We start from the raw sequence: 20,249 nt of genomic DNA, 5'->3' as shown, positions 1-20,249 counted from the left end.
AACTCGCCTTCTTTTTTGACTTTATTTTGTTGGGTTTGTGGTTGGGCGCCCCCCCCCCCCCCCTCACCCGACCCCAACCCGCATACCCGCCCCCCCCCCCCCCCCCCCCACCACCCCCCTCCTCCCTATTATCCCTTGCCCTTGCCCTCTCTCCTGAATTAGAAACTCTCCTTCCAACTTCCGTCAAACCCACTGGCAGTTCCAAATATACCTTCCATACTCTATTATAGATGCAAGAAATCTGCGAGAAGACGAAAAACCCCTCATAGCCTTCCAATGCCGAGGCATGCCGAGGCCGACAAACTCAGATAGGCCACCGAGAGGGAGATACCATGGCCGTCACTTGCGAGCTCATGGACCTCGCCGATGAGCTGTCCTCGGGCTTGCGTGGACGAGGAATCGGTACTTCCTGCCCTTTCATTGCAAGGTCGCTTCCTCAGGTGTGTTCCTCCCTGAGATAAGGGGTGGGTCTGCGGCCGTGACGCGGTTCCATGTTCAATCTGCAGATACTGAAATGTGTAAGTTATGCTGGACAGAGTCAGCCGGCCTTGGAAATAGGGAGGAGCTGACGACGGTAGCAGAGTCATCCAGGGTTTCCGGCCCTTATGCTAGGTAGTCCGGTGGTCGTATCGAAAGGGGCGCGGAAGAAAACCAACGCCGTCGGGGCATCTTCGTTCAACGACGGACCGAAGCGTGCCCATCGAATGGGACTCGATACAGCCGCGAAGACGGAAACATACAACAATGCGTTCAAGCACCAAGTCAGGCACACAAGTCACCAGTAACAGCAAGCAATACACCCTTTTCAACAACGGGTTGGTTTTGTAAAGACTTGAATATTTGTCATTTCCCTCCCCCAGTCTTCTACAGAGCCGAAAAGGGGGGGGGGGGGGGGGAAACCAATTAGACAAAAAAAAAGGTCCATTTTAAGGTATATAAAATCCTTTGTTGGCGACATCCCAACCGCTGAAAAATGAGGTTTTGTAAAAAAAGGGAAAGAATGAAGGATAATAATAGTAAAAAAAGAGAGAGCCAAGCTCGGGGTGGATGATACTAAGACAAGAACAAAACGAAACGAAACAAAACAGAGTGGTCTATGTAAATGAAGTTCCATATGCCCTTGGACTAAGTTTCAAAACAACAGAATGTTCATCCTTGCTGAGAGGGAATGCCGTCGGGCTCTTTGAAATAAAGAACACCCATTAAAAATATCCTCGGATGGGGGTGGAGAAAACAAGCAAATGGCAGGCAGATTACAAGATTGGGGTGGGAGTAACCCAAAGTTAAGATGGTAATGGTATGGTATGTGGCCACTGGGGTCCCGTTCTAGGCCACCAAGCGAGGCAAGACCTTCCATCGCTTGCAGGAGACCATCCTCATTACAGGAGCGCCTCGCGGAGGAAGCCATTGAGCTGCTTCGCCTGGGAAAGGTGTTAGCTAGGCTGTCTGTCTGTCTGTCTGTCTATCCGACTGAAAAAACTTACCAGATCACCATGCATCATGGAGAAGTGGTTCCCGGGCATATGCCTGAAGGACATCTTGTCGGCGTCGAGGTACTCGTCCCACCTGTTTGGCCCAAAGTCGGACCTGTTGTCGAGCAGGAACAGCGCGTGGCCCTTGGGGTAGGGCTCGGGCCGCGGGTCCGTGGGCAGGTTGCACACGCCGTCCTCGCACCAGATGGCCGTGACGTTGGGGCAGCGGTCCTTGGCGATGGGCTCGGCGTCGTAGTTGCTGAGCGCCGTGACCGAGGCAGCGAAGTGCGGGAGCAGCCAGGGCGGGATCTTGTCGCCCTTCTCGCCCAGCATGCCGATGGACGCGAACCACGCGTGCAAGCCCTGAGGCAGCGGCTCGATGGTCACGGGGCAGGGCGCGTCGATGATGATGAGCCGGTCCACCCTCTCGCCGGCCTTGGTGAGCTGGTCGACGATCTCGTACGCGATCACGCCGCCCGCCGACCAGCCCGACAGGCTGTAGGGCCCGGCCGGCTGCCGGCGCTTCATCTCCTCGATGAACTTGGCCGCCATGCCGTAGACGCCGCAGTTGTACTCCTCGGGGGTCTTGAGGAAGGGAGAGAAGAGCCCCCAGACGGCCCAGTCACCGCCAATCTCTGCAATCTCGACGTACGAGGTGGAGGAACCGCTGCCGTCCGGAATCATGAACAGGTTCTTGGACGCGGTGCGGTGATTGCCCGAGAGGAGGAGAGAGGTAGCCTTCCGGTGCGGCCAGTTGTCGACAATGTGGCCAGGCCTCGGAGGCTTGGTAGGACAGGGCTCCTCGAGACCGATCCTGGGGTGGACAGGTGCAGCCGGCGCCAGTGCGGGTTTCGCCGCCGCCACCTTGGGAGCCGACGGCCGCTTCACCGCGGTGGTGATGCCGAGAGCCCTCTCGACGTCCTTGAGCGACGGGTTGGCGACGAAGAGGTCGGACGGGATGTTGAGGCCCGTCTTCTCGCGGAGCGCGCCCAGGATCGAGAGGCTCATGAGCGAGTCCATGCCGAGGTTGGCGAGATCGGGGGCAGCCTGGACCTCGTCGACATCGACGCCCATCTCGCTGGCGATGGTCTCGCGCACAATGGCCTGGAGACCGTCGGTGCCGGCGCTGCTGCCGTCTCCCTTGACCGAGCAAGTGTCATCCTCGGCGAGGGGCGTTGTGATGTCCGAGTCTGACCCCATCTCGGGGGTGGAGTCGGAGCCACTCGAATCGCCCGAGTCTCTCCAGTCCATGCTCTTCTTGCTGCCGGCGGTCTCGAACTGGGCAAGGTAGCCCTTGAACGAACCGATGGTCGGGAAATCGACAAAGGCATTCGAGCTCAGGTCCAGCTCGAGCTCTTCACGGATCTTGCCGCTGACGGTCAGCGACATCAGCGAGTCGACACCCAGATCGGTAAAGGCGATGTTGTCGGCAAGCTCGTCGTGACCCACGCCAACCTCGCGGGCGAGGATGTCCATGACCTCGGAGATGACGCTCTTGAGCTTCTGGTTGACCTTGGCGATGTTGCCGGGGGTGACGATCTTGGTCTCCTTGACAGGGCTCGCCTTCTTGGCTGCCGGGGCGGCCGGCCGGGCAGGAGCAGCAGCAGCACCAACGGCATAGGCTCCGCGGGGGGGCAGCACCATGTTGAGGACCTTGCGTGGGATGGCCTGGAACTTGAGGTCGCCGCACATGCCGATGATCTTGTCGCCGTCGAACACGTAGGCGTCGCCGGCCATGACCTTGCTGCCCTTGACGGGCTGCATGCGGATGTAGCTGCGGTACTCCTTGTTGCGGTCTGGAACCTCGGTGAACCTCAACGAGCCCCACCCGTGAGAGATGAAGACCTGCTCGCGCGAGTCGACCGCATCGGTGCCGTTGATGATGAAGCCAGAGATGTGGCACAAGCTGTCGATGTGATAGGGGCTGAAGAAGAACGAGCCGTCCTCCTCCTTGGTCTGGAAGCGGATCTTGGCAGTGGCCTCGCAGGTCTCGCTGTCAAGGATGACCTCTTCCATGCCCTGGTACCGGCGGTTGTAGTCGACGAGGGCGCCAAACAGCTTGTAGGCAAGGCCGCGGCCAATCTTGGAGGCCTGGCCGGCCCTCTCGGCCACCATCAGGGCGTCAATGCGCGACTTGATGAGGTAGGCAACGCGGTCAAAGTCGTTCTGCCACTCCTCGACGTCGTTGAAGTAGACCTTGCAGGTGGCGTGGTCGGTCCTCTTGGCGCCCTCGCCAGTGTGGAAGACCAGGTCTGCAGATCCGAGCTTGACGTTGGCGGTGACGGTGAGCCTGAGGATGTGGCTCTTAGCCGTGTCGTCGAAGATGAGAGTCTTGGGCACCTCCATGTGAGCGACGTTGGAGCCGATGTTCTTCGCCTCCGGGCGCACAAGCTTGTAGGCGTAGTCGCAGACGGTCATTGCCATGTCGCCGTACAGCGACGACGGGCAGAGCGGTGCGCCGTTGACCATGTGGCCGGAGACGGCGTGGCGGAGCTGTTCTTGGCAGAGGTCTGACTCGATCTCCACGATGGCCACGTCGTCCTTGACCTCCTCTCGGATGATCTTCTGGACTGTCGTCGTCGACAGCTTGGGCTTGGCAGGAAGCAGCAGCTTGGGATCGGCCTTTGCAACACGGTTCTTGGTGAGACACCAGTCGCCCTCGTATTGCAGCCAGTACGTCTTCTCATCGAAGGAGTAGCTGGGCAGGTCCAAAAGCCGGACCGACTTGCTGAAGTCCCGGTGGAACTCGTTGAAGTCGATGTTGAGACCGGCGGTGTGAAGAGTGCAGAGACTGGCAGTGAGGGTCTTGTAGGACTCTTCCTTGCGACGGAGGGTCGGCACAGCGATGGTGGAGGCCCCGAAGGCTGCCTTGACCATGCCGGCGCAGATCGGGTGAGGACCGACCTCAAGCCAGACAGTCTTCTCGTCGATGGCGCCCGTCTGCTGAGCAGAGATGAGGCCACCGAGGAAGTTGACGGGCTCGCGGGCGTGTCTTCGAAGGTACTCTGGGTTGATCGGCTCGTTCTCGAGCAGCTTGCCAAGCAGCGGTGAAATGATGGGGATCTGCGGTGTCATGAAGCGCACAGAGCGGGAGATGTTCTCGAACTCGTCCAGTATGGAATCGACCTGGGCGGAATGGAAGGCGAAGGGCACCTGGAGCTGCGTGCACTTGAAGCCTGTCTCGCCCAGGTGCTGGGCGATCTCGGCGATCTGGCTCGCCGCGCCGCTGAGGACGGTCTCGCGAGGGCCGTTGACGCAGGCAACGTTTACATGGGCAGCCCGGGCACCGACGGCCTCCATGACCGTCTCGACGGAGCCCTGGATAGCAAGCATGGCGTGGGTGTTCGCGGTACACTTGTTGACGAGGAGTCTCGCACGAGCACCGACAAGGTAGATGGTGTCGCTGGCGGAGAGAACGCCTGCCACGTTGAGGGCCGGATATTCGCCAAGGCTGTGTCCGAGGACAACATAGGGCTTGATGCCCCACGAAGCCCACAGGCGGGCAATCGCCATCTCGAAGCAGGCCAGGCCCAACTGGACGACAACCGGAGAGAGTTTGGTAACGTCAGGTTCGCTCCCGTCGATCAAGGGCAGGAAAGATGGGAACCCGTGGATCCTAGCGATGCTGTCAAACTCGTCGATGGCCTGTCGGAAGACGGAGAAGTGTGCGTAGAAGTCCTTGCCGAGGCCGGCGTACTGGGAGCCCTGCCCCGTGAACATCAGAGCCACCTTAGGCTGTTCAGGCAGGACCGGGACAAAGTTCTCCTTGAGGCGGTCGCTGATGGCCTTCTTGGCCTCGGGGAGACTCGAGGCAGCGACATTCATGCGCCAATAGTGCTGGATGCGACGAGCAGCCGTGGTGTAGGCAAGATGGGAGACCGGAGTCTCGGGGTTGCTCTCAATCCAGGACACGATCCTCTCGGCGTTCCGGATCATGGCAGCCTTGGATTTTCCCGTGACGGTGACGATGTGCGACGTACGCGGATCAGCAAGAGCCGGCTTCAGCTTGGGGCCATCCTCGATCAGCAATCCCGTGTTGCCGCCAGCAGCGGAGAAGTTGTTGACGAAGATGCGTCTAGGCTTGCCATCCGAACGGCGCAAGGGCGTCATATGGAAGGCGATATTGACATTGCGATCCGAGAGATCCTTGGGGAACGTCTTATTGATGACAGATCCCTGCTTAATGCCGACGTGCGGCGGGATGGCGTTCTTCTGCAGCATGAGCAGCACCTTGATAAGAGCTGTCACGCCCGAAGCTGCCTCTCCGTGTCCACTGTATTGCAAGATTAGCGGCTGCCGCGGAGGTATTGGGTTGCTCTGATTATCGAGACTTACACGTTGGCCTTGACCGTTCCAATATACAACGGCCGGTCCGCCGGCCGCTTCCTGTTTGCGGGAGCAAACACATCTGTCACTGACTTCATTTCGGTCCCGTCGCCGGCCTGGGTTCCGGTGCCGTGCATCTCAACGTAATCAACGTCCAACGGATCGACACCCGCCTCGTCCAGGATAGAGGTGGACAGTATCGACTGTGTCGGGCCGTGAGGATGGGTGATTGAGATGGCATCGGCGGAATGGTTGGTCGCCGTGCCGAGGATGACAGCTAGGACGTTGTCCTTGTCTGCAATCGCATCCTCGAGACGCTTGACAATGACCGAGGCACAGCCGTCGCCCCGACAGTAGCCATCAGCCTCGTTGTCGAAGGTGGCGCAGGGCCCCTTCTTGGAGAGGAACTGTCCACGGCTGAGGCCGGAGAAAATGTCGGGGTTCGTCATGCATGAGAGACCACCCACGATGGCCGTGTCGCAGTCACGAGCCCACAGGGCGGAACATGCGACGTTCATCGCCGCAGCACTGGACGAGCAGGCCGTGTCGATGTTGAGACTCGGCCCTGAGAAGCCAAAGTGGTAATTGATCCTTCCGGGCCCGAAAGCGCGGACACTGTTGAAGGGAGAGAGTGAGTAGTTAGCATCCCGTTTCCCAAGAAAATAATGGGGTTATCTGCTTACCCTCCTGTAATGAAGTAGGTGTCCACCTCCTGGGCGGCGTTGATCTCGCGCCAGTCGTCCGACGTCTGGCCGTAGAAGGTGCCCACCCTATCGAGTTTTGTGGACGGCGTCCTGTTGGGGACATAGCCAGACATCTCGAGAGCTTCATAGGCCGTTGCCAGTGCCATCCTCTGCATCGGGTCTGTCTGATACGCCTCGCGAGGAGACATGTTGAAGAAGCGCGGGTCAAAGAGGCCTGGATTCTCAATCCAGCAACCGTACGGGGTATGGCTGGTGTTCATAATCCTGCCGCTGGGGTCAACGTGCGTCTCCACATTGAACCGGTCCTTGGGGACGACGCGGTGGACGTCGAGACCCTTTGAGAGCAACTCCCACAGCTTCTCGTGGGTAGCAGCGTCCGGGAACCGCCCAGCCATGCCAACAATGGCCAACTTGGCTCGCCCTCTCGACCCGTGGTTTCCAATGGCGGATGAGATACTGTGTTCACTGATTGGCTGAGGCTTCCGAAGGGTGACCTCGAGATGCGTTTGTGATTGTATGAGGTTGGCGAGGGTGGCGGCATTCTGTGTAGGGCCGAGCGAGAGAATCAGGCACCTGTCTCCCTGGAAGTTGCGTGCGAGGCTGAGACACCCATCGAGGACGTTGTTGAACACCAACGTCTCGTTCAGGATTTCGAAGACGACAGCCTTGAGCAATGGCAGCGTCTCGGTTTCGGTGAACCTGGTACCGGTGGCACACGACAAGACGGCGGACCGCGGCTTGGTAGCGACGATGGAGTCGAGGAACTTTTCGTCGTCAAGACGGAGTATCTTCTCGAGGTCGCTGTCGTAGTGGAGGTGGGCGGCATGGTACGGGCCGTAGACCGGAATCGATGTTGGCCTATGCGGGATGACCCCGCTACTCGACAAGGCTTTCAATGTCGTGGGCGGTCCGGAGATGGCGATACTGTTGACGGATGTTGCGCTTACATATGCGCGGCTGGCAGTTGGGATCCCCTGGTTCGGATTAGCAGGGCAGTCAAGAACATATGGGGGAGGATCTGTATCTCTCTCCACCCCCGACAACCAGTTGGGCTCCGATGTAGTCTCACATTCTTCTGATGGAAATCCTCAAGCAACTTCGAGACCTCGGCCTTTCCGATGCCAGCATAGATGTGCGTCCAACTTTCGGATTTTTCAAAAGCTGGGTTTAGCCTCTCGGCAAGGTTGTGGACGTATGAGCCAGTCCTGAAGGCCAGTAACACGACCTGGACGGCGACTGGGACGAGCGCCGACAGGGACGGGGTGGTGGCAACCGCCGAGGCGGCGAAAAGCCCCGAGCAGAGACCAACAAGATAGGTCTGATCATGGCTCGTGACATCCTCGTGGTTCTTCTCTGCATGGCTGGTCGATAGTCAGTATCGATCCACAACCTCCTCGCCCCTCTACGGCGTAGGTTCCCACAACGGAGGTTTTGACAGAAGAACATACTCGATATAATGCGCCAACTGCGAGACGCAGAGCAGAGCGCCGTCAACTCCGGGGTGCTTGAGTTTCTGGGCATGATACCGCTCGTTCAGCTGCTGTAGGTTACGGAAGGTGGGCAGCTTTGAACGTTCCAGTTTCGCCAGGCCCTCGACTTCGTTCCTCAACGCCTGAGAAGCTTGCTCGATGAAGCCCTTTGCTAGATAGCCCTGATTTCCTCGGCGGAAGAAATCGGCCAGGAACCCATGCGTGTCAAGTGACTGGTCTCCGAAGAGGAGAAATGTCAACTTGTCAGCCATTTTGGGTTGTTGTCGACATATATCCCCGTTGTATGGTTAACCCAGATGGTATGGTCTAGGGGGAGACTGTCTCTCGACTTTATATATATGAACAGGGGCAGCGCATGGCGCTACATGAGCCAAAAATACGCACCTCAGGCCCTTCCGCCCGGCATTGTCTCTCATGTGAGATGTACTATCTCCGGGAACTTGGGATCCTCATCTCGAGGGAGTGTGCGGATCAAGTGTGCGACGGCATTGTACCCTCACCCCCTCCATCCCTCCGTCCTTTTTTACCGGTGGAGAACAGTCCGGTGCTGCTAGCCTTCGGTCACCGAGGAGCCATGAGAGATAATCATCGAGTTTCCGCTTTTAGAGTGGTCCACGCCCATAGGAGGGAACGAGGGAGGGGAGCCATGTACCGCGAGTCGGGAATTGCATGGCTTGCGATACGCGCAGGGGATGTGTTCGAAGGCCGCCCCTGCCATGTAACCGGGAACTTGCAAGCAAAGTGGCATGTTGATTATTAACTGCGTCCGGACATCCTCCCAAGGAACCGCCCATCAGCATACGCTAACAGGGTTGGGCCAAAAAGCTTATCCCAAGGAGCTACCCAAGATTCGGAGAGCCCTCAGACCAGGCACCCCCCCCCCCCTCCTTCTGGGATGGGATGAAGTCATTCGAAACCGTCGAGATTGGAAATACACCATACACAACGGACTTCATGAGGTCAGCAAGTCTTGATCTGGACGGGGACCACGAAAACTCCATTTGCCTTCCTAGGCCGTTGAGCAAGATGACGGCATGTCTGATACAGAGACAAACCAACTTGCACGCCTATGGGGGTACTGACACCCCTTCGCGAGAGGAAAAAAAGACCTCGGCTTCTGCAATTGGAAGAGTCCGGCGCATTTTCCCATCGTAGGTGATCCAGTTTGCTCCTGGAGGGCTTGAGTTGTGGGTCACGGTTGACTCTCTGGTCTCCGGACTTTTCGGGGGGTTCGTGGGGGAGGCCGAGCATATGCGCACCACAGAGGCCCTTGAAATTGCTTCAGGACGCGGTTCGCCCCGGTCATCAGCCAATTGAAAATGGATTTAGCCGCAAACTCAAGAAATCTTGTCATTTCTGAGACGAGATTCGCAGCTCGACTACTTTCGATCGTCTCTTGTCTGGACGGAGTTGGCTGAGGGAACAGCGCAGGCAGGCGAGCGAACGGATGTCGTCTGTTGCTAGACTAGAAGAGGTGTGCTGAGCCTCATCCAAAGCGGCTGCACGGGCGCCCGCTTTAACTCGCCATCCCATAAGCAAGCCACTTGACTTGGGCTTGTCTCATTGGAAAGTCACGGCAATGCAAGGGGGGGCCAACCTTGCGGCTGGCCCGCCAGAACGACTGGCCAGGAAGTTAAGGATGATCTCTTAAACTGACAACTTTAAAAATGCCCGCGTCTTCCCGTTAAGGGCTAGCGTAGGGCCAGGAGATGGGATCCGGCGCGTTGGGCAGGCCTGCTTGCTCCCATCCGTTCGATCCCGATCTGCTCTGTCAAAATCGTGGCATGCATGGTGCCGAGGGGTGGACCAGGGAAGCAAGATGGAATGTGGCCGTTGATCAGTGGGGGGAACAAAGCCCTCCCTCTCCTTCAAGCCACCCCATCCGAGGCCAAGCAGAAGGGCCACCCCCTCCCTCCCAGCGGGCCGGGGGCCGTGTTCATTCCATACGATGGCTGGGGCAATGTCTGGGACGAGCTGGGAGCAGGCAGGCGGCTTGATAGCAGGGCCGCAGGCGACGGATTAAACCATGATTACCAGTCGCCAATCGCGGGTTCCCCAGTACTACCGGCCGCTATCCCCCCGCATGATCCATGACCGCTTGGCCGGTTTACCAGGTTGTGGGAGTTCATATACCGCCTAGGCAGGTTTATTTGTGTCGCGCCCGCACTGCGGACTGCCAGGCACACGACGCCAATTTGGCCGTTCAGCCGAGCCCCCCGTAGCACAAGAGGTCTATGAGGGAATAGTACATGTGTACATGTGTACGTGTGTACATAGATGCGTACATACTTTGCAGTATGTGCAAGTGTCCGCGGCTGAGGGGGCGTGCCAATATGAAAACAGCAACCCCCCAAGGGCTCGCCCATCCCATGGGACGGAGTCAATATTGGATGACTGCGCTTCGTACTCCCCTATGCTCGTCCTACGGTGACGGCGCCGCCTGCCTCATTCTGATGCCGTTGCTGCCGGAGGAGCTCATATCCTGTTCCGAGCTCAGATTGCGAACCCTCTATCCTGCAGCAGACATGTGGCCACGTCCCTGCAGGCCAGCATCGTTGCTGACAGCAGTCGGGAACCGAGGTGGAGGTGTTGACGTCGAACATCAAACCCCGTAGACGCAAAGGATGTTCGCTCTTGGTAAAACTAAGCGTCATTGGCTCGTAATACCGCCGTGACAGAGACCTTCAGCAATGGTTGTGGGTAAGGGGAAATCTGCACAAATTGCTAATCCGCTGGAGACTATCCGCCGTGGGAGAGAACATGTAATCCGGCCCGCGCGGAAATGGTATCTATGCTGTGACAGCCGGTAGCCAGCTGGTCTTGCTGCTGTGTTGCTGTCCATGTTGCCAGACGCTATTAAGGGGTCCCTCACCTCATACAATCCGCATTAGGAACGACCCACATTCCCTGATCTTGCATTCTGGGCTGGCCTTTCCACGAGATCAAGATCAGTCCCGGTCCCGGATGGTCGAGATCCAATGTGCTCCAGTAGGTCCCTAGATGGATGCGGCGAACCCCGGTTGACGATATTCTAGACCACGACGCCACCACCCGTCTCACCAGCCTCAGCCGGCCAAAGTCGCCAGACAGTCATCTGACTAAGCCTCTCCTCCCTCTCCATCATCCCTGCTCGCTCATACCAGAATACCAGGATCGTTCTCTTTGGGCTCTGTATTGGCCCGGACACTCGCTGTGACATGCCTGCACATCATGCCCACGTCAAAGCACAGTCGGATCCTCTGGGACCAGACCGGGTTTAGATCGGCCAAGCAATTCCAAATCCAGGCATATCTTGTTGGATCTCGAGGCGAACCTTTAGGTTTGTAAAACATAAGCCATGATTGTCCAGAAGAGCTAGACCGGGGTCTGACCTGCGTCGAAACCGCAGTAATGGTGACTTTCTCTGGAGCTGATACGGCAATCTAGCCTCAACAACCCAAGCCCCAGCGCCGGACATCCGGTACTCTTACCGCATCTCGGCCCCTCCGAGTCCCGCAAGTGGCGGAGTGGACTCACCCTCACGCCGTGCTCTTCGTAGCAAGCCTCGATCGAGAACCTCTGAACCGATATCGCTGGATCGGGGCACATGGATTTTTTGTAATTGAGCCAAATAGAGCTGCGGCCCCCGGGCCTTCTGCTTCCCGGGGCGGGTTTTCGTCTCCCCTGGTACGCTACACGAGCTAGACGAGTCTCTCGTATTGCGGTACCCTTTTTGTCCTTGGCGATCGCATGTGATCAAGGGCGCCCCTTCAGCCTTCCAGCACGGTCACAGCCCCTTTGGGCTGGGAGCTGTGGACCAAGGTTGGCCCCGGTCATGGACGACATCCACACAGCAGGGGACGCAGTCCTTCTCCGGCGGCGCCAGGTCCTCGGATCTCCACTGGAACCACAGCAGCTAGAATGTAGCCCCGGAGCATGGTTTCCCTGTCGTTCCTTCCAGTTCTATGCTGTGCCCAGCCCGCCTAGTGAGAATGTGATGATTTCAACATGTATGACTCGGTGCTTATTCCATTGGGCTGGGAATCATGGCGAAACCCTCGCTCGTCCACGTGGCGAACAGGATATTCAATCCCTCATAAGCACTCCTTATCGAGCTGCCTTGCCCTGGGGGCCAGGGTGGGCGTGGTAAATGCTGACAATATCTTCAGTATCTCTGATATCTCTAACCGGAGACAGCACGGATCATGTCCGAGGTCACGTCAATGACCTGGAAGTACGGAACCTACTACTACAGTGTATGGCGTAGATAGATGTGGGTTTTTACTCTTATTGGCCTACCTATCCCGCCGAAGAAGAGCCTCATTTCGTCATCCTGAGCGAAGAGCCACATCGTTATGTCAGTATCACCTAAGCAACCGCAGGCAGAAGACATGTCTACGAGTGGTTTGATTTGGCTGCTCCCTTTACGTTGTAATCAGCTCACGCCTCAGCGGCTCAGCTTTGGAAAGGAGTTAGGTTCAGCGTCGGTGATGCATACGGGGCGAGTCAAGTTTCTGCCAGCCATGAACGCATTCAAGCTAACGCACCTACCCGGCCTCAACTCCAGTGGATCTAACCTCTGCTACTGCCTATATGCCAACCCGTTCCACTCCCCTTTTATAGCGTGTGGACACGCTTGATCAGGTCTTCTCGACTCCTGCCTCCCTGCCATCACCCAATCATCACGCATGTTACACTTTTGCCAAGGAAAAGGAGCCAAAGTAATGCAGGCTGACACGACTTTGTCAAGATCCGTCCGTCCTGAGGTGCTACTATTCCCTGTGAATGTAACGTGATAACATCTAGCCCCTTTTTGTCGAATCCCATGTCGTGAATTCGTGAAATCGCAAAATGCAGTCTTCAGCGCAATCACACAGGGGTAGACCCAGTTGCCATCACAACCAAACGGAAGAGGTTAGGAAGGAGTTGTCCACCAAAATCGCCCGCCCGGCCACGCCTAGATCAGGCGATGCGGGAACCCTTCTCGCCGCCTCATCTGCGGCGTAGTATTAGGCCCCCGTCACTGCATCGCGGTCCACTCATTTCCCGACCAGACAATTAACCACACTTGTACCTTGCGCAGGCAACCAACATCTCCGGCCTGACTACGAGATAAATAGTTCACGCATCCCCCAGAAATAGGGCGTACAGATATGGCCCTACAGCCGAGACTAGTCCATCTCCCGTGCTCACTCCGTGACCGCCCTCACCTCTTCCCAACCAGCAATTTGCGTAGCCGCGGACAATGCACGGTGATGTTGTCCACGAGCACCTCGACACAGCGTACCACCCATCTCCGGTCCCATTCCACAGCCTACCTAAGACGGCACGCCCTTGGGGGGTGGGGAAGGGGGGCGCAGACATCCATCCATCCATCCATCCATCCCCCAAGTCCAGCCTCAGCCGCTAGGGATGCGGGACTCGGCATGAGACTGGCATCCGGGCCCCCGTACTGGGCGATCCGGCTCTCCCGCCGATGACCTCTTCAGGACAGGGGCTTAGACCCCGCCCCAGTCTTGGACCTCGTACGATGGCGTCCCTTTCCTGCCCCAGTGACATGTAACCCTGCACTCCCTCCCCGCGAGTAGAATAAAGGGAGTGACAACTGTTTCCCCCCTTATTTTTTGGACGGCACAACGTCTACAGTGGAACCTTGGGACCACCTCTCCGTCTCTGGGTCGGTGCCGTTAGTCAACACAGGGATATAGGTATAGTACCGCCCGCCCGCGGCGGCCATCTCACGGCAGTAGGAGAAGAAAGAGATGATAAGGGAAAAGGATAGCTATAGAAAGGGTAGAAAATAGAGGGCACAGCATTATTCAGAGTCCTCCAAGGAAATTTGGAGTCGCCCTCTTTTCCTGCGGCCTGGAACATGCACCGCTCCGTGTCAAGTCTGCGTCGGGAGCGAGCGAGACAGTGGTCGCCAGCCATCCCAACCTCCGCCTAACCTGCCTACCCATAGCCAAGCAACCGCCGCACACCCGTGCCCAACCAGCGATGGTCGTGGTTGAGGCCCTGACCGGGGGCCCGCTGCTCGAAGACCCTGTTTTCTGTGGCTGGGATGTAGAGCCAGCGCGGCATATTGCGTAAGTTTGAGCGGTTTTTTGGGGCACCACCCAATGCCGGCGGGCGTAGTTGCTTTTGAAATGTGGAGGAGGAGGATGGCGAAGAGAAAGGGGGAAGTGTATTTTTTTCTTCTAGATTCCATCTTGGAGGTGATAGTTTCCCTTGTGGGTTTGAGCGGAAACCCGCCAATGCACAGTACCATACATGATATATATCGACCGGGTGACGCACACCGCACCATGTGGTTTCTTGTTGTCCTTATCGTTGATCCTTCTCTCTCTCTACCTACTCGAAGTTTCTCGCGTTAGTTATGAATATTCTTTCCTGATGTCTTTCGATACGACTGGTTATTTTGCCTTTGCCGTGCAAACACCCAGTTGTTTATGACACCCACGCCACTCCCATGCCATATTCTATATCCCATCGACACCAACAGTCAGCCTCGTTCACTCTTTTGGCTCTTGCCGCCTAGGTGGTAGCGCGGGCTGGGTGGTCCTCGCCCGTGGTCCCCCTTCCCACGAATGCATCACCATTCTCCCGATCTATCGTCCCCCGTCTGGCAAAGTGGCCGACCATAACCCACAAACCTGGCATATTCAGCATACCTTACGTTGCTTGGCACAAAGTCATCAGTCGGTTCAAGACTCATATATTTGCACCAGATTCACAGATGTCTCACACTCGTTTTATTCCCAGCGAGACATAGCTGACATATACACATATACACGAGCCTCAAATTACCCCAAGCACACCACCCCAATCCCCCCCACGCCTCCTTTTTGCAATTCATTTCTGCATACCCTCGTTTCTTCATGCACCATTTAACATCAGGCACACAAAATCATTCCCATTTCATTAACGTTACTGCTCACCAAACCACCCAAACCCCCCATCCAGTCTACACTTACAGCAGTCCAGACCATAGAGGAGGGGGGAAAAACCAGCAGAAAAGCTGGGCGAAAGAAATGCACCCCAAGAGCCGCGAAGCGAAGCGAGAGAGAAAAAAAAATAGACAAGGTCAATGCTTCCCCCGCCTTGGGCATGCCAGTTAGAAGAGAAAGGAAGGGAGGGAAGGAAATGCACGTCTCCACACGAGGGCAGGCCGGTTGGTTGGTTGGCTTGCAAGGAAGCCTACGGCTACAGATGCTTCCTCACGACGCGGGGCCGGGTGGGAGGGGCGAAATACAGGGCGCTGTTTTTTGGAGAAAGAAAGAAGACGAGTCAGTGGTGAGGTTCTGAAGACCGAAGAATGGTCAAACTCGGGAAAAGAAGGGGGGGCCGTCACTCACCCGTTATAAACCGGGTCCGGGTCCGTGTTGAAGCCGGAGAAGTTGGTGAAGTTGGCCGTGTTGCCCCCGGCGTTCCCGGAGAAGGGGATGCTCTGGATCTGGCAGTTGTTGATGTGGTCGGCCGGGAAGGCGAGGCCGCGGAGCTTCTCGGGGGCCTCGATGATGGTCGCGGTCAGGCCCATCTCGACGTGCCACTCGATGTGGCAGTGGAAGAGGAAGACGCCCGGGTTGGTGGCCCGGAACCGGAGCACGGCATACGAGTTGGCCATCACGTGGACCACGTCGCGTCTGGGCGGCTGCGCGTTGCCGGAGCCCCGGCCTGGCCAGATGCCGGTATCGCTGTGTGGCCTGTCCAGGACCTGGAATTGGTGTCCGTGCATGTGGAAGGGGTGGATGGCTGGGTCCTTGTTGTTGACCACAATCTGGACAACCTCGCCATAGGAGACAACGAAAGGGTTCACGTCGCCGTAGACTGCAGGGTTGGTGTTGGAATCTCCCGTGGTTGCCGCCGTGTAGAGTGTGGGCACCTTCTGAGGGATATAGGGCTTGCCGTTGAAGCAGGCGCTGGGACCTGTTAGCGGGAGGCGGCACGCGAGATTGCTCTGAGATGTAGGTAGTCAAGGAAAGTTGAAGGACATACCGAGGAATGCCGTTCTTGTCGAAACAGAACTCAAAGTCTAACACGATGGTTGTAGTCACTGGCTCATACCTTGCCACTCCATCAAGGGGTTGAAAGTGCGCATCGTCAACCGGTCTCCAGACACTGACTACGTCAGTGGTAAACGGCTTGTTAGGATCCATCACCAGTTGACCGGTGAAATTATGTGGGAAGACAGGGTCCGGCTTCGTGTAGTCCCTGTTGATATCCAAAGACACAAGGTACGGATAATTCCGGTTGTCCCGGTCAATGGCAGAAATGAGGACATCATACCGCTGCGCAGGAGATATACGCAGCTGGTATGCCTGCGTCTGCTGAACATACGAGCCATCGTTCATAATGACTTGCATCGTGTGAGAGTCAAAGTGGAGGAAGGCCGATGCGAAAGCACTGAAGCTGATGATGCGGATGCGGTAGTTCTTGCCCTTGACAAAGTTGATCTTGCCATCTCCCCCCTCGTTCACAAGGATCGTATCCGGAAACGGAGGGAGGAAGATGGTGTTGTTTGGCTGTAGCATGTTCCGGACAAGGAAGATGGATTCGCTATGATACCTTCACTGCTGTCAGAGTGCGATGTCCTTGTCAGACCTCATCCATGAATTCGAAGCCTTACCAGTCGGAGATGGTAAGAATCACTTCCTCGTCGTATTGCCCCTTGTATGGATCGTTGGGATCGTGCACGATTAACGGGCCACGGAGGCCATCGGGGTATTGGCCCATGTTATGGGAATGATCTGCAGTTGCGTCCATGGTCAACACACACCCAGTTTTGCCAGACTAAGGACAGAGCAAGCCTACACCAATATGTTCCTGGAGAATCGGCCTGTTGTTATTGGAGACCTTGTCAGCTTGAAGCTCGCCCCTGGACTGTTGAACCCAGAACAGCATACCACAAAGCTGTAAGTGACGGATGAACCGGGAGGGACGGGGCACTGGGTGACACCACTAGGTCCGTCCATGTCCGCGGTGTTTATCTGGTCGATACCGTGGAAATGAAGACCGGTGGTCTCATTGCCGAGATGGTTGTTCAAGTTGACGACGACTGTATCTCCGGCGTCGACGATGATAGGCGGGCAGGGCCATTTTCCATTGATACCGATGACGGGCCTGGCGAAGCCATCGGGCGCAGCTCTAACCCATGAGACATCCCAGTTGTAGCTGACCGTCTTGGCCACGGATATGGAAGCCACAGACAGTAGCAAGAGCGAAAGGGAGGTTGAGGTCAGCATCGTTTCGAACCGCGATCTCGGTAGAGGGCGACGGAGATCTAATCCAAGGCGTGAAGAAGCAAAAGGTAGCAATGAGAGAAGCGACGACACATCAAAGCCAGGGATAAACGCACACCAAGTCAAACGAGAGATACCGTTCTGTCTCTGGCCTGAAGGTGGGAGAGGGGGATCGTCATCTGTTATAGCGAGTGCAGAAGGCGATGCTATGAAAGGGGACCCGAGGCTGGAATATGCGCCCTGTTGAACATTGCCAAGCCTACCGAGCCAAGGCACCAGAGCTGAGATGACAGGACGCTGCGCTCTAGAAACGAGACCCGACACTAGATCCAGAAACGAGCTATTGGGTGCGAGGCTTGGTATTGAGTGGCTGCAGGCCGGAACTCCGTCGCGTGAGCTGCTCGCAAGTGTGTGCCTATTGCCCAAACAGGCCATTTGTATTGGCTATTACCTCGCTCTTTGCCAGTACAGCGACTGGGATAGACCAGCTAAGGTAGGGTAGCGCACCCACGCGAGAAGGCCCACTAGAGGTTCGCCGCATCCTATCCTCCGAGACACGGACGCAGCCTCATCTGCACCGCCGAGATACATGGCTACTCATGTTGGTGTGCCAGACCCTGGAGCTAACCATCAGCCCTCGCGATGAGGTAGTGCTGTGCAGGGGGTAGAAATATGTCCGCGATGAACGGTGGGCCAAAAGGGGAAATAAGGGGAAAAGGGGGAACCGGGGGAAACGGGGGGAAAGAGAAAGAAAGACGCCGTGGCAAGATTTCATATTCGTTCAATGATTCCAGAAGGAGCTTCATACTCACCCAACTGCTTAGATGTGACGAAGCTTGGCAGGGGGGAATTATTGACATAATGGGGATCATAACGACCCTGACTTTGTTGCCCAGTGGCTGCTCAGACCCAGTTTGGACAAGCACCACGTGGTAGCAAAGCCTAGCCATGATGATCCACAGCCCCGATATCTTCCCAATCCAATGGTTAACAGAGGTCGTACCAGCAATACGGCCGCTCTAGGCATGCGAGAATAGAAGCTGCAACGCCAACATCTCAAAATAGAAAAATAAAAGACGAGGAAGGCCCTAGTCGGCAGTGAGGGGCACAAGGCGGTGTCTGAGATGACCGCATTGGAAAATAGCGCCCAATTATTTCCCCTTATTACCTTGTCCTGGTGGAATCCATTAGCTCGGAGTGGTCCTATGAACCGAGTCCATGGCACTAGCGACTTCGCTCTGATACTGACAGCCGAACTAGTGGACCACGTTTGCAACCCAGCAACTGTCTCATAAAATGAGTCCCAGCAGAGCCGAGAGCTTATCATTGAACAGACTGCAGGCAAAGGAACTATTGGAATGTTGGCGGCCATGTATGTAGATACCGAGGTGCGAGGTGCGAGGTGCGAGATGCCATTTGTCTCCCAGGTTGTCAAATCCCAGGATTCGAAAGGATCGACAGCTGTACAATGCATACAAAACAAGCAACTTCTTCTCACGTTAACTGCATACTCCTGTGGCTTGCGTCATCAACCTATTTGTCAAAATCAGAATCTGGGCTGCCGTTGGAAGCGCGCTGTAAAGTCGTACACAACGGGAGAGGTGAGGTGAGGTTGAAAGAAGGTCGCGGGTATGCGGGCCCCGGTAATGGGAATGCCGGAAATAGCAATGCGGCTTACTGGGATCGGCGCCACATTTCTGCATCCGAAGAACCAATGTGGAGCGTGGCCTGGTCCGCGCTAGTGCACAAGATCGGCCTAAGCTAGCCCGACCCCCTGTCTGCGCTTCGACGTACACCGTCCATCGGCAAGGCATCGGATCGGGCGACCGTATCCCTGGCCTCTGCCCAATTCTGCACTAATTTCCAACAGCGCCGGGCATCTATCGGGGCTGATAGCATGGTCGAGCAGTATGGGAGTCTAGAGACTTTCGGAGCTGGAAATATTGGAGCGCCGCCCCCCCCCCCCCCCAAAGCCACCCGGCAGGGGTTACACAAGCCCCGAAAACGGCATGCATCGTTATCGCCCACTCACGGCGATTGTTCCTTCAGCTGGCTGCCGGCCGTGTGACATCATTGCTTCTTCCCTGCGAGGACTCGGTTTTGAGCCCTTGGGCTGACTCTCGTCACCTTGGTTGCCCGGGGACATTCTTACGTGGAGCCACTCGGTGCGTTGTCGCCTGTGTCTTCGGCGGCCGAGTCCAATTTTTCGCTGCAAGCCGGCATCTTGAAGCCAAGTTATTCGGGAATACAACACGCCACGACCGTTCCGAGCACATCCGGGAAGAAGGAAATCCCCCAACGGCCCAACCAGGACGAACGCGTCCCGCAGTGGCTGCTCCTTCGCCAAATGCAACCAATATTTTCACAGGAACTTGCAGTCTAATAATACGAGATGCCGATCAATGGGTCGCTTTCTGGCCAGAATGGACGTAGGTCAACCTGCTTCACCTTCCCTGTCGTGCGAGTCCATTCGCTGCCTGATCTCTGCGAGCGAGGCTAATCGCCATCGGTCTGGACGATTGCAAAAAGCGGTGACCTTCTAGGGCGTCAGCCCTGCTGTTGGATGAGCGGCTTACATACATGGCATATGCCTGTAAGCATGCTTGTGCTCACCTCCAACCCCAGGATCCCGTTCCCGCGAATACGGTCAGGCTGCCGTGCGAGTAAGGAACGGGAAGCTTGGCTAATCTTCTGACACCTATGGTTATGAAGTCGATTGCATCAAAAGCAAAATTGAATATGCTGGCTTCTGAGCTTGTCTACAATTGCCAACATTGTCAGCGTGGCATTACTTGAACCGGTTTCGGAAGAGACGGCTCACCTTCTTTTTTCCCAAGGCAATTAGCTTTTGTTCTCGTCGGGGTGAGGGCGGATCGAGTTGGTTATCCCAGCGTCCCAGGCAGAGGGTTGTTGGATCCCGACCATAGTCACAGCATTCGTGATACACAACCACAACATTCAAGTCAATGGGTTTCCCATTTATTTATTTACCATAGGCTCACCGTATTTTCGTCCAGTTTTCCCGACATGCCACAAAGT

At 56.5% G+C, this 20,249-nt stretch overlaps 2 protein-coding genes across 2 annotated transcripts; both read right to left on the bottom strand.

Moving 5' to 3' along the window:
* Positions 1-1,246: 1,246 nt before the first annotated feature.
* Positions 1,247-8,392, bottom strand: QBC33DRAFT_224559 (ketoacyl-synt-domain-containing protein). Its single transcript, XM_060422795.1, has 6 exons — positions 7,951-8,392; positions 7,572-7,863; positions 6,482-7,476; positions 5,808-6,413; positions 1,485-5,745; positions 1,247-1,421 (listed from the first exon to the last, which is right to left on the bottom strand). Exons 1-6 carry the CDS (start codon positions 8,241-8,243, stop codon positions 1,380-1,382), a joined length of 6,489 nt encoding a protein of 2,162 aa, XP_060287183.1. The 5' UTR covers positions 8,244-8,392; the 3' UTR covers positions 1,247-1,379.
* Positions 8,393-15,322: 6,930 nt separating this feature from the next.
* On the bottom strand, positions 15,323-17,213 carry QBC33DRAFT_575876 (iron transport multicopper oxidase FET3; the record flags this gene model as incomplete). The annotated part of the gene is made up of 5 exons (XM_060430863.1): positions 15,323-15,890; positions 15,967-16,536; positions 16,598-16,718; positions 16,783-16,807; positions 16,875-17,213. The coding sequence occupies 5 exons, from the start codon at positions 17,211-17,213 to the stop codon at positions 15,323-15,325; spliced, it is 1,623 nt and encodes a 540-aa protein (XP_060287182.1).
* Positions 17,214-20,249: the final 3,036 nt, after the last annotated feature.

Source organism: Phialemonium atrogriseum (genome assembly GCF_030411735.1).
Source record: "Phialemonium atrogriseum strain 8032-3 unplaced genomic scaffold QBC33scaffold_3, whole genome shotgun sequence".
In the NCBI taxonomy this organism is placed as follows: Eukaryota; Fungi; Ascomycota; class Sordariomycetes; order Cephalothecales; family Cephalothecaceae; genus Phialemonium; species Phialemonium atrogriseum.
Note: the sequence above shows the minus strand (reverse complement) of the source record. Positions and strands in the feature narration are given on the sequence as shown.